The 14,265-nt window shown below is 44.5% G+C and overlaps 1 protein-coding gene and 1 long non-coding RNA gene across 3 annotated transcripts in view; one reads left to right on the top strand and one right to left on the bottom strand.

Moving 5' to 3' along the window:
* The window catches only part of LOC147185793 (sodium/potassium-transporting ATPase subunit beta-1-interacting protein 2-like), a 53,316-nt gene extending 51,298 nt beyond the window's left edge, over positions 1-2,018 (bottom strand). For both annotated transcript variants that reach the window (XM_086104186.1, XM_086104187.1), the window contains exon 1: positions 1,793-2,018. In XM_086104186.1, the coding sequence (XP_085960312.1) occupies positions 1,793-1,846 (54 nt within the window). In that variant the 5' untranslated portion in view covers positions 1,847-2,018. The remainder of the gene's footprint in view (positions 1-1,792) is intronic.
* Positions 2,019-2,461: 443 nt separating this feature from the next.
* LOC147185792 (uncharacterized) lies at positions 2,462-5,025 on the top strand. Its single transcript, XR_015099445.1, has 3 exons — positions 2,462-2,583; positions 2,667-2,812; positions 4,981-5,025. It is a non-coding gene; the product is annotated as an uncharacterized LOC147185792 (long non-coding RNA).
* Positions 5,026-14,265: the final 9,240 nt, after the last annotated feature.

Genomic DNA, 14,265 nt, shown 5'->3' with positions numbered 1-14,265 from the left:
GCGTCTTTGACAACCGCCAAACTTTATGTATGTATTGTATGTTAGCATTTTATGAGGTGCACTGCACTGTGTACAAAATTCTACTACATTCGCAAGAGAATGGCATTTTTGTTAGCCACTCAATGACACTTGTGAGCTAAGAACGTTACCACGCCCACGCTTCTTTTCCAAATAGCATACAATGTCCCTTTTCCGACGCAAAATTAAACCTCCAGTTCCCACACTCGGGAGATCCCGTCTCATATCAGACGAAATCTGGAATTACAACCTTACGCTTAGGCTTCGCCTTGAGCTTGAGGTTTTTTTCCCCCAATCTGCCCTAAAGCATCACTTCAAAGGCACCTGTGCCTGCTCTGATGTGATACTTCAAAACGTTGAGATACTGCATTATAAAAGCCAGACACACGCGGCAAATTAAGTCAGTTTCAAGGATGACTTCAAAGTGTGGTCGGCTGCGACGACAAAAAAAAAACTGAGGCCACTGGTCATGGTCAATGCGCAAAGTGAACAACTAGCCGGATAAAATCTTGATCAGTCACACGTTGATGTTAGCATTTTGCTGATCCCAAAAAAATATAAACAATTGCTGCTCGTGGTGTGAATTTCTCCACAAAAGACGATTCGGTAAATGTGTTTAACGTTGTAAACATCATCAGTTCCATCAAATTAATGAATTAATTTCATCTTTAACTGTTTCAAACAACAAAGTGAATGGAGGAAAAGTGGTGAAGATGGCACGACTGTCTGTTTTATGTGTTGCGTTGTATTATTTTGTCATTTTATGTGAAGTGTTCTTTTGATGGCGGCGCGGGCACCCGCAGCGGCTCCTCTTGTTGTCTGTTTAAAAGGAAGGAAATTTCATCTGTGTTGTATGTTAGCATATTTGACAAAGTTGTACTTGATACTTGAAATAAATGAATAATCTGTATATGTTCCCTGCATTAGTTGGAACAGCTACGTCCCAAATGTGATTCATGTCAATCATTAGCTCTGACTTGTACTCATAATCGTACGGCATACACCCATGTTAACTCATTCAATCCCAAAGACGTTTTTAAACGTCTTTTCAGACTTGGTCCAGAATTGGCTGGTACTGAATGAGTTAAAAGTGGGCAATTTATCACACAGTGGTATTTCACAAATGCCACAATGGAGCAAAAGTAGAGACGATAGCTCAAAATTATAAGAAAACCCCCAAAGCGAACCTCTCAAAATCCACGACAACCTGACATTTTTTTTTTTTTTTGCGGCAGGTTTTGAATCAACGAAGCGCTGCAGCAGGTGCGGTTTCTTCTTTCCTATAAGGGGATGAGATCACCGGTGTTCTCAAACATCCCCTCATGTTTGCACACAAACTCGGCTCGCCCCCTCCCAGCCTTCCTCCCTCCCGCTGCGCGTCCCTCCCTGCTGTCTCGCCTGGCACCGCTTCCCACTCTCACCACAGATGGTGACGGGAGACAGACGCAAAGCAGGCAACGGCAGCAGTTGGTTTCCGTGACGAAACGTCGCATCTAATCTTCCTCGAACGTAAGTCGTGTGTTGATCACTGAATCACATGTATTGAATCACCCCCCGCCCCCCCCCCACCTTATTTGCCGCTTGTTTCCACACCTATTAACCTCTGGGATGTGACCTCCCAGTCACATATCCATCCACTCTCCATTTTTCGCGGTGACAAATTACTGTCTGCTTACCTCTTGACAAGATTTCAGAAAAAAAACGTTTATGTCTCCGCATTGATCCAAGTCATCAAGGGCCCCTTTGAGGGATCGATAGTAATCATAACACTTACCAGCTGCATGCCACAGATAAAGGCCAAGGTACACCTGCCGCTGCAGCACCCCATGGCGTCCTCTGCACCCTGCCTGCCCGCCAGTCGCGTGGGGAACGTCCCCGGCTCTCCGGCTAGGTTTGTTGATTTTGCAGTTCCTCCTTGGAGCTGTCGGGGCCAAGTCGAGGCGCTCACTGCTTGGCCTTGAGGGGTTCCCGGGAGACGTGGGACCCTTGCGCTCTGGTTTGAAAATGGTAGTGTCTCGTCTGGGAAAGCACTTTTAGGAGTGTGTCATTTTGATCATTAATTCACATCATTTGTAAAATGGGAGGAAAGCATGAAGAAAAGTTTGGTCCCAGAGACAATAAAGCAAGGTGTCATCTTGAAAAAAAATGTATCTAATGAAAAGTCAAAAACTCTTTGCTCCAGATCAATTCACAATTATAATTTGGTTGATAATCCCATTTAGTTCAATCCTGGAAGTGTCTAATATGTAAAAAAAAAAAAAAAGGTGCTAAACGTGTCCCTTAGAGAAAGTGCGGACGCGAGGAGACAATGCCGTCCTCAAGAGTCCCCCAAAAATGCGACCACACTGAACCCGAAATGCGGCTCTCCGAGGAGTCAGCGGCCACTTCTCGTCCTCCTCCCCCGGGTGCCGCGTCTCCTCGCCGGGGTCATATCGCCCTCAGCCGCTCCGCTTCCGCCGCCTCCGTCGCACAGGTGATCCTCCAAATGGGCCGTCACAGCAGCTACGTCCGACCGGACCGGAGCGTTTATTATAAAAGACACGTCCGGGTGGTGGTGACTCTTCAGTAAGTCTCCATTGAGATGAGATTTTAACCCAAAAAAAAATGTCTGGAATAACGTCCTTATTTGTGGACTCGCCTTGACACAGTGGACCGGGCGGACAATGGGGATCAAGATGGACCAGCCGAGCGAGAAACCACAACCGTGAGGAGCGTCTCTCGCCCGCCATCTGTCAAGACCAGCACCGCGCAGGGACATGCCACTTCTGACGGGATCTTTCAAAATAAAACATTGGTAAGGCTGCATTATGCTTTGACGCTATTAGGTTGCTTAAACGCAGTCTTATTTTGAAAGCTGTCGTTGAATTGTCTTATCTCTGCGCGGACTTTGCATGAAACTACGCATTCACGAGAACAGTGCTCCTTTCAATTAATTACATAAAATCCATCAAAACATTAAATAGACGTATCAAATAGATATGAGAGCTATATAGTTAAAATATATGCCTTTAGCAAGGGGAGTGAGGAACATTTTGCATTCGAATTGTAGTTTCTTCCACCACAAGCTAAAGCCACAAAATTAAACGTTTGGTTAAAATGGAACTTTTATTGTTGCAAGAGGAATACTTGGGTCTCCATTGTACCTGTTCACCCACCACGTGTCAAATTAAACAATCATGAGTTCAATCATTTATCCTGGATTTGAAAATGTGGGGAAATGTGATTTAAGTTTTCACTAGCAAGAAGGCACTCAGATGCTGAAAAATCCATTTTTGTAACTGCAAAAAGTTCATTAATTGATTGTGAAGTTGTTGATATGGTGGCATTGGGGGTCATATTTTTGTTTCTCCTCTCGAAGAGCAAGATTCTGGATTTTGCTTCTCGGCTCATCCTAACATCACCAAGACCTCGAAATGACTCAAATCTGGACAGACTTGCTCAAATTAAGATTTTGAGACTACTTCCGATGGAATTTAGTTTGAATATGGACGAATTAACTAAAAAGTGAATTTTCCGTTACGCATATCCGCTCGAATGCAAAATTATGCCCATAAGTGTCTGTTTAAGGCCATGACGGTTGTAATATAGAGTCATAACTGAGGCGCCATCGGCAATAACAAAGTTCTTGACCTTTCAAGTGATCAATTACTTTGGTCCTTAGTTTTATTTTGAAGGCTAACACGCCCGATCCTTTTCCTGTTTGCATCTGGCTTCAAGTGGTTGATGTTCCGCTCAGCAGGGCTCTTTTCATTCCCTGCGATGAGATTTTTGGCCGTACTCGGTGCGCAGCTGCTCCAAGATACAGCCTTCAACCAATCAAACATACCATACCCTCTCCCCTTCTGGCCCTTCCCCCTATCAGCGGGGAGCCCTCTCTTTGAGGTTTCACCCTCATCAATTTGTCCTAATTCCTCATTCGGCTTCATTAACGTCGCTTTTCTGCTAACCAGCTATTGATATTGAATACTTAATAGAGGATGCTTAATGAATTTCATATCCTATATTCAAATTGCTCAACAACTAGCCATCAATTATGCCAGCAAGCGAGAGAGTTTACTCTGCGGAGAGTGGTTATCTCATTACAGACACTTCATTTAGCTAAGTATCGTCCTCGCTGCCTCGGCTAACAAGAGTAGAACATCCCTAATGTGGTCAAATCTGAACCGAACCGAATACTGTTTTGGATTTCAGAAATGCAGGATCAGACAAAGTGCGATAACAAAAATATTTATCACAGAAAAGCGCGACGACGTAGAAGTAGAAACTGAAATCGCTGGTCACAAGGAGCCGGGAAAAAAAAACAATGCATAAAACAAAAAGCGGTTGCAAAGGCGACGTACAAGAGAATACACAAATGAAATATCACAAGTCCAACAACACAAAACCAAAAATCAAGATCGATAAAAAGGGAAAATGAAAATACAAAGTTCCATGACAAAATGGGAGCGACCATGAATGCTATGGAGAGGTCCGGAATACAACAATTGAAGCACAACCGTGAGCAAAGTCAATAATCCGACGAGAGACTCAGCAATTTGGCAGTCCTTAAATACATGCTGGAGGGAACCGCCCATCACTCCATTTGGAGCTGACAGACAGACATGATCAAATCTGAGGGTTTAACCAACATTTTTGGATTTAAAAAAAAAAAAAAAAAAAAAAAAGTTAAACAAAACCCCATGGCCATGCATGACATCATGTGACACCTTGGCATCAAATGGTTAACACATTTATTTGTTTTTTCGAGTCTTTATATGAGACCGAAGCAGACGGCAGAGACAGAAAGTGTGACGATAACTAACGAGGGGTTCGCCCAACACTTCCTTGGAAAAATATGTTTCAAAAGTCAAACTAAATGCAAACATCGAGCGTGATGTCATGTGAGATGCCCGCAAACTCCACAGGTCTTAACCCTAAAATTCTTTTGCTTTTTGTTTCCTCCTCTTTATCATGTCACCGCAGATGAAGACCGGCGATTGCAAATGAGGACAAACATGTTTCCACAGTGAGTGAGTTAACCTTCTTTTCGTCTCATTGAGCTTTTTTTTTTTTTTTCAATTTATAGTCATGCTTGGATGATGAGTGTTATGACTTCAAAAATGGCACATGCAGTGAATGAATGGCTCATTTGTTGAGCCTATCTCTGCTCCCCTCCGTCGCCATCAATCTTTGTCGGCGTCCGCCCCTCCCGCATACACACAAAGAAACGCGCTCACCACACAGGCTGCAAGGGGAGTTTAATTATACTACTAATCTTGATTGACAGCGGCGTACAGAAAGGCAGATTCCCGCGAGCTATGTGTCAAAGCGACCGCCCAGTCATGCGGACCTATTTAGTCATCCTTCCATATTTCCCCCGCCCCCGCCACACTCCCCCCCCCCCCCCCCCCCATCTATGCTATCCCGCCGCTGCTTCTCGCTCTTCCTTCCTCTCTTATTCATCCCACGATGAGTAATTCAGCCTCCTTGGTCACACTTAAGATGGTCATCAATGGGAGGGGGAAACGCCTAGCGACCTGGAACCTGAGGGGGAGGCACTCCGACGGTGATGATGATTGGGGGAAGGGGTTAATTTGACAGTCAGTGATTGTCAGTGAGACTGAAATAGATATAAATGGCGCATAGTCATTTTGCGCACTTTTCATCCACGTCTATTCTCTCATCCAGACCTCTGACACACTTACTATGCAAACAACAAACAGGTAGGAATCAATCAATTCAGAGGCTGGCTGTCAATCAAAGTATGGCGTTTTTCAGAGACATGTGAATGCCATTGAAATCCATGAGAAAAATAGAACACACTTTTAAAACTACGCTCCGCTGAGCCGTAGCGATTTTTGCTGGCCAAGTATGTAAAACACACATGGAATTTGTTTCCGGTAGGCTACACACACATTGCAATAACAAGCAACTACGACAAGCAAAGACATGACATATAGGTATCGAAAGGCTTTCTATAATGTAAGGGTCCCATTGTGCAGTCATACCACCCAATGACAGCTTTGCGACAATATGCGGAGTCATCGAGCAGAGATAGTGACCAGTGTTGCAATACAATACTATGACGCTTGTGCAGTTGGTGCAGATAATCGTTGCACCATTTTTTAAGTGACCAGCAGCAGTAATTGTCAGACAACTTCAGGTGTACAATTAAACAGAAAGTCCTTGAGCGCTTTAAAGTGTCTGGTGCTGTGGAATATTGATCACCGACAATTGTTCAAGTGTGTAGAGAGCTGGAGCGACAGCGATCGTTGCGGTAATACTGTTCCACTGGGGGGGTGCGAAAATGTATAGATGATAGAGTATAGATTATAGATTTGAGTTACTGTTTAGGAAATTAATGGCGATAGTGAAGAAGCTGTTTGAATGTCTGTTGGGTTTGGTGCGCATGGTTCGGTAGCGCTTGCCTGAAGGGAGCAGCTGGAAAAGGTGGTGGGCAGGGTATTGAGGGTCCAGTAGGATTTTCCATACCCCTGTCTTGGTTCTTGCGAGTAGGGCGGTGCCATTGATTTTTTTTTTTTCCCCCCCCAGTCCGAACTGTCCGTTGCAGTCGGATTTTGTCCTTTATTGTGGCTGATTTGACGACAGCTGTGTAGAACTGTCAGTTACCAATGGCGTGTAAAGAAATAGTGTAGCGGTATTAGAATACGAGGTCACACTGTTTTTGATTGAATTGATTTATATCTCTGGCCGTGGAGTGTTTTTCATAGAAATATTTTCTGTAATCATGACTTTACTGCTGTGTTGGTGTAGCTTGCTGATAAACTGCGGGTACTTTATGGGCTTGGGTTAAGGCTGCCGTCGGGTTACCAAACAACGCACCTGCAAAACATCGCGGCACATGATGTTGACTGAGACAGAAAGTGACAAAGAAGCAGGGCTACATCTACATCTTCCAGATAGCAGGTGCATCTTTATTACTTTATCTGTCTCAAGCAGATGTCGCCAGATGCATGCTGCTGGCAGCCTATTCCAACACACATACTGGGAAGCACGCAGACCCTCTGCCACTCTCACATGCCGGCAACACCTTGTTGTCCTATCTTGACAGCGATCCAGCTGCACAGCCCCAGCTAGAGGAAATAGCCTGGCATGAATGTGCAATGTGCGCGTGAGGCAGTGAAGTGGAAGATCGAGTGTTTACACCTGGTGAAATTGAGGACGGAATTTAGATAAGGCAAGGAGAGCAATAGAAGGCTGCAAGGGAGTGTAATGGACAGCGGAGGGGAGAGATGTGTGTGTGTGTGTGTGTGTTTAAGCCAGAATTGAAAACACATTCATCAACAATGTTAAGTAGCCAGCCAGGGCTCTTGTACTTCTATCATCAATTTAATCAATGAATTGAACATTTGCAACCATTTCATGGAATCTTCTCAACGTTTCCTCAGTGCGGTGCTTACACTCATGCTCGACAATGAGGCACTCTAAATCAGCCACGGCAGGTCAAATTTATGATTCACACAATAGCTGTCCGGTCAGACTTTTTGAAAATTTTCCCCAACATTTTTTTGTTTTGTTTTGCCCCCCCCCCCCCCCCCCCCAGCCTTTCACCAGGTGAGGTGATGTGCGTGTACTCACGGCCAAAAGTGACGCGATGGTAAAGCATAGCTTGGTAGCTAGCTAACTGCATGTCAAAATTGTGTCGGACAAATGTGCTCAAATTATTTTATAGTGGGGGAGGAGCAAATGTGTCACTAGACCCCGTCGTGTTAGTCACAAAAAAAAAATAGAAAAACTGAAATGGTCAGAAACAGATTAACATTATCGGTCCACAAATGAGTACTACAGAGTTCTCAGTTTTTGCATGTTTTCAGCAAATATCTTCAAGCGTGTTGAAATTATTTAGAAGCAAATCTCTGAATTCACTTGATGGATTCTTCAAAGTCTTTGTAGGGTAAAATGACAGTTCAAAGGTGATCAATGGTTCCTGGAGTAAGACGTACTGCTCAGTGTCGGAACGCTTGGTCTTGGGGTAAAGGATGTATGTTGGCCTTTAATGCCACCCAGCGTAGACAACACCACTCAAAGGAACATTGATGTGCTGTTTCAAAAAAACTGCTTTTATCCTTTCTCTCCTCTGCTATGCAAAAACAATGTCTCTTTCAATGTGCTCCGCATCTTGACACGTCATGCATCAAACCCTAATTCACTTTTATTGATGGTCTTTATCTGACAAAACCTTTTTCCCTCGCTAATAAATTGCCGGCGAGTGTGCGGGTGCATGTATTCCGTCATGTGTGTTCGTGCCCGCAGGCAGAGTTGCAAGTGCTATTAGACCAGGATATTGCCGCAGTAGCTCGCGGCGGCTCGATACAATTCCGTCCATTTGTCATTTTTATCAAGAGGCGAGCTAAAATGTAAATCGCATCAAGAGCCAGTTTCACAAGCCGCCCCGAGGTCAACTTCTAACAGGTACGCCCCGACGCCTAATTCTACTATTGTATTCAAGAAATAAGCCGAAACGGAATTTTCATTTATCTTTTCGACATTAATCCTTTGCGTCTTTTTTTTTTTTTTTTTTAGTCAAATGTCATGATGGAACAATTTTACCCTCCAACTATAAACTCATCAAGGTGGCACACTGACTTCTAAAAGGCAAAATGAGATGGGGCTTTCATTCCTAGTCAACGCTCCGGGCTCCACAAATCTTGGGAGACCGTGCATCAACCCTTAAGTGACAATTCCCGTTATTAGAAGCATGCTGGGAATCTCATTAGGAACGCCAGCCAAGGCGCAGTCGAAAAGACTACACGGGGGGTTTGGGCAAATTCAGTGGACGTCTTGTTTTGTGCAGTCGGATGAATAAATGACACGGCTCTTCCTCAATGACCTGCGTTCTTATGTGCCTTGCTAAACTGATTATCGACATCAATGACGTTGTAGTCGGCCAAGCGGGACTCAGATGTTGTTATTTTGGGGGTATTCCACTGGGATATATTTGGTTTATTGTCCTTTGTCTGTCCCCACCATGAACATTTCCGTGCATGACGTAGTGCGCAGTTTTGTACAGTGATCTCGCATTCATCATGGGTTATGCGCTGCAGGCCCACGTTCGAAAGGTGAAAATTCGCAATACAGAGAGACCATATTAACTCATTCAGTGTAGCGGATGATTATGTGCGTCAACTGAAATCCAACCGTTGACTGCAACCGACACGGATATTTCATCAAGTGCGTCACACTCGGCTTGGCCTGCGAACATCAGGTGTATTAACCACTTTCATGACTTACGTCTCTGCGGATGGCAGAGTTAGATCACTTTGCATTTGAGATCAGAACAGCTGTTGAGTAGAAGATCAAGATTAGGTGGCGAATCTTGGACTGTCGCATTGATTGTTTGGGAGCGAAATGGCAAGAAGGTTTGAAGACAGACGAGTTTAGGCGCTTCACGCTCGAACAAAGTATGCATATGTTGTTGTAAGCCACAATATTCTGTGGTTCATGAAATATCAGTCATAATGCTCTAAAACGGCCGGCAGTATGAGAAACAATGCTTTGAAAACATTTCGTAGTGACTGACTTAACTGTGTTCCCATTTGCTAAAAGAAAAGCAGCAGTTTTATATTTGGCATTATGATCGTCTCCTATCTCGAAAATGAACTGAACTGTGACCAGCCAAGTTATGTACTGAAATGTGATTCATCATTATTCAGTGCTGCAGCACATTATTGTGCGGTGAAAGAAAGTTTATATCACTTCAAATCGACAATAAATAATCAATCAATCTTTGTTCATCTATCTACGCCACAAGGTCAAGGCCCGGGGGCCAGATCTGGCCCGCCACATCATTTTATGTGGTCCGCGAAAGCAAACTAAGCATGTCAAGTTCCATGATGCTTGCTAAAGTCTGAACCAAATTTTCAAGTTGTCATATATAATCCACAATAACAGTCATTATTCTTGACTTCTGATTTTAACACGAGTTATTCATCAATTCGTTGTGCACTGTGTATGAAATATGTGGAAGGGATTAAACATTTATATGGTTTCCCAAAATTCACAACGGCCCTCCAAGGGAAACCGTAACTACAATGTGACCCGCGACAAAAGTGAGTTTGACACCCCTGATCTATGCCATCAACATACGGTGATCGGCAAAAAATAGCGTCATATTCATGTTGACAGGTCCTGTTGTCACACTGATTAAGTAGATTTGCATATTGTAGTACTTTTTTAGGGATGAGCAAGTCCCGATTAATGGGTTGATACTGGACTTACTTTGCGGTATCGTGTGTTGGTAGTGCCTGCCGATACCAGCCACTGATACTTACCGGTAAGTTCAAGAAAAACGGAAATTGAGTCATCCTCACCAGTAGGTGGCGCTATACTGCGGCAGTTTAACGAATTAGCGAACGATCGTCTCCGTCAGAATAGTTTTTTTTCTCCGCCCCACAACATCGTTTTGTGAAATTTTTGTTCGGTGTGCCGTGAGACTCAAATGTCCAATACAGTATATGGCTCAGTAAACACTTGCATAGCGCGAGCTGTCAATGACAACAGCCTCTCTACAGTAAAAACGTTACATTTTAAACAACGGGAGTCCTCACGGCAATGAAACGGATGCGCTGGGGGAGAGCTCGGCGGTCAGACTGCGGAGGGGAAAAGACATTAAAGCAGGAGATGGATTGAGTGAGGTTTCGGCGAGGGAGAAAATAATCAGTCGGGCATCTGTTTGAGGAGGAAAGGTGACGGGAAAAACAATTACACAACAGATGGGTGCGGCACGGTGGCACCGAGGAGCCAAAGGACGAGGAGAAAAGAGGTGTAAAGGGGGGGTCGGGTGTGGGGGTGCGATGGAGAAATGGGAACTAGAAGAGGAGGATATCGATCGCGTCAAAATGCAGGAGGTGTCTGGCGCGCATGTCGCTCATTCTAATGGGGCGAGCTGAAGCATCACCTCCTCACGCGCTGCATTTAAAAGCGCTTATAGTCCGTTGCGCTTCGCTTAGTCACGAGCGAGTGATCCCGACGCTCAGTCAGTGAGTCATACATTCACTTCGCGGAATAGCGTGCATGAATCATTCGGCGGCCTCCAAACAAATTTGCGTCTGAAGTCGCTCAGACTTTTAAGCGGGCTTGTGCGCAACCAACGGCGAAACTTTCAAGTGGAAATAAACGGCGCCGCATGTGGAAACGGCCTAAAGTGGAGATGTATTTCACTTTCCATCTAGCCGAGGAACATTCGATTGGCCTGTCACTACATGAAACACTTTAGCTTTGCCTGACTCGCGGCTGGCACGGTCTGATTTTATTTTCAGGAATCCCCTCGTGAACGATCGAGAACTGCCGCGAATTATCAAGACAAAACACCCTGCATTCAACAGCGAATTAATTTATTGCTCAACAACATAACGGATACCCGGAAGTATACGGACACCTTTCGGTAACACCTTTTAAAACACAATACGGGAAGTACCGTATTGGCCCGAATATAAGACGGCCCTGATTATAAGACGAACCCCTCTTTTTCAAGACTCAAGACTGAAAAAAGACTTTTTGAACACCAAATTAATTTTTATACAGAAAATAATTACAGTACATGTGAAACAAATGATTATAACAATATATTTGAGAGAAAAAGCATGTTATTTTGCCTCATTCAAATCTTAATATCTGAACATTTAAATATGTAAACTTAAAGTGCAATCATATTCATAAATGAACGGCTTCTGGTTTTTGAAATGTAAACTGCATCATAACTTCTCCTCAGCTGCCGGTTAACCTTGGCCGATCTTCGACCCACCTTTCTCCAGCTTGTCACTACGTCTCTCTGTTATTTCTTCTATTATTTTCTTCGTTGTGCTACTGCTATTTTTATTTTTCTTCTTCGTGACACGGGTTCACTTTGGCCTGGGGAGTCAAATTCAGCATTCGCTTCAATGATATCTGGCCCCATCTAGCGTCGTGAATGGGAATAATGTCTAGACCCCGAATATAAGACGACCCCCACTTTTTCAGTCTAATTTCAATGCAAAAAACACAGTCTTATATTCGGGCCAATACGGTATGTCCCTTTTAGTATGCTTTGCATAAAAATGTCAACCTCCGTGTCGGCCACGGGTGCAAAGGTGTTCACCAAAAATCAACATGAGTGACCGAGCGGCTGGACAAAAGCGTGGCAGGTCACCGTTAAGGCTAACCAGTCGATCAGGGTTAATTTCCACTTGCATGCTGTTTTCTCTGCTGTCCTTCCATCTGCCCCGGCCCGCTTCTGTCGAGGCGATTTTTAATAGATGTGTGTGTGCTGCTTGCAGGTCTGGGAGCTTGCATCAGCACGCAGCATGCTTTGGCAACCGGGCAGCACACCACCGTCACTTTCTGGCTCAAACACATTGTCAGCCTTCCAACAAAATAAGGATTAGAGGCCCGCAAGCCACCCCGAAACCCCCGATTTCTTGCTCACTGGACTCTCTTCAAGAAAAGGATTTTGCGAAAATAGACCCCGACTGTTTTTCTGGGGGTTTTTTTCTTCCCAGTGGAAAGAAAAAAGGACAGCGTTAGGTCACATTGACACTCGAGCAAGACTTTTTTTAAGATGGACATCAAAGGATGCAGGCTTATTGGATTAATTGGATTGATTCCATGCTAATAAATACATCATTATCAAAAACAGCGATGCATAATTCCTGGCCGGTGTGTTTGGCCTGCAAATAGTATGCTTTCGTGTGTGTGTGTGTGTGTGTGTGTGTGTAGCTTTTGGCCAGCACATTTACATAGATAATTAAGACAAGAACGACTCCTGCAACGGCGTGTAGCATGTCCATGTTTATATTTGTGCGTAGGTCTGCATTGATGGCGGCCTGGTGGGCGAGTGGTTTGCGCTTCGACCTCACAGTGCAGAGGTACCGGGTTCGATTCCAGCAACGGCCTCCCTGTCTGGAGTTTGTATGTTCTCCCCGTGCCTGCGTGGGTTTTCTCCGGGTACTGCGGTTTCCTCCCACATTCCCAATGCCCCAATTCCCAAATTCCCTGCGATTGGCTGGCAACCGGTTCAGGGGGGTGCCGCCTACTGCCCGAAGACAGCTGCGATAGGCTCCAGCACCCTCCGCGACCCCTGTGAGGATAAAGCGGTTCAGAAAATGGATGGATGGTTAATTAAGACTGCCGGGAGGGCGGGGCATGTCCATTTTTATATTCGTGCGTGGGTATGCCTTGATGCAAAGTTGCACGTACCAAATGGCAGGAAGTGTGGGAAAGGTGGTGAATATATTTGACCTGAGGTAGGTGCAAATCTGCAATATAGTGAGATCATATATTTAAAAAATTCTTAAAAATTTTTTTTTACCCCTCCTGCATGGACTAAATGCCTGTAAGCTCATTCAAACACAAAGAGTTGAAATGAATTGTTTTAGTGGCGTGCAAATTGCAGACTTGTTTTTGACCTCGCATATTTCCTGGGACTTCTCTGGTTTTGCGATGAAATACCATAACAGCAGCCAAACTTAAAATATTTTGTTGAATCGTCCGAGGTAAAATTTTCTTTGTTGCCTTGAAAGTTTGACCTTTATATTTATTGATTGATCGATTGATTTATATAGTTATTTATTTTTACAGTGAAAGAGTCAAGTGAGGCCGATCCACTGTGTAACATGTAGGAAGTGGTTCACGGGGATAGAGGAGGATTTGTTTGGGTGGGGGCGAAGGAGGATGCATGACGTGCATTGGGAGAGTGGGGTGGGGGGCGTGTCAAAAAGATTTTGAGTGCGTGCGTGTTTATTCCTGGTTTGCTTTCAGATCACATCTCCACCCCCCCCCCCACTTGCCCTGCTTGTCCTCTGATGCTTAACAGCCGACACAAACAGGCGCACACACACTTGCCATCATGCATCCAATCTGCCTTTTAGATGACTTATTCAACTTTACTCAGGCTGCCTTTGAAGTCGGTAATGTTTTGCTGTTTCATAAACGTCTGAAAAGTGCATTCGGATTGTGGCTCTCCCACGTGCGAGGGCGTGATCTTCACTTTGGCCCTCCTCATCCTCCTCCCGCTGTTGCATCCTCACGTGCTTGGTGTTGGATGGAAGCTTTTTTTTTTTTTTAGCCGCTGTCCAAGGTGCTGAACCTCGGCGAGAACGTTCTTCGCCTCGTGTGCAAAGAAAACAAATTCCAAGACTGACAATAACTACGCATGCCGGTTTTATTAATGGTCTTAAAGGTGGGCTTGCTATGTTTTTTTTTTTGTTTGTTTGTTTTTTGAGGTGGCACTTGGCGTTAACGGTCTGAGAATCGCTGATCTAAGCGTTCGCT

This window comes from Hippocampus guttulatus, chromosome 23, assembly GCF_054856545.1.
Source record: "Hippocampus guttulatus isolate MCC_2025c chromosome 23, RoL_Hgut_1.0, whole genome shotgun sequence".
In the NCBI taxonomy this organism is placed as follows: Eukaryota; Metazoa; Chordata; class Actinopteri; order Syngnathiformes; family Syngnathidae; genus Hippocampus; species Hippocampus guttulatus.
The sequence above is the reverse complement of the archived record's forward strand: the minus strand, read 5'-3'. Positions and strand labels throughout refer to the sequence as shown.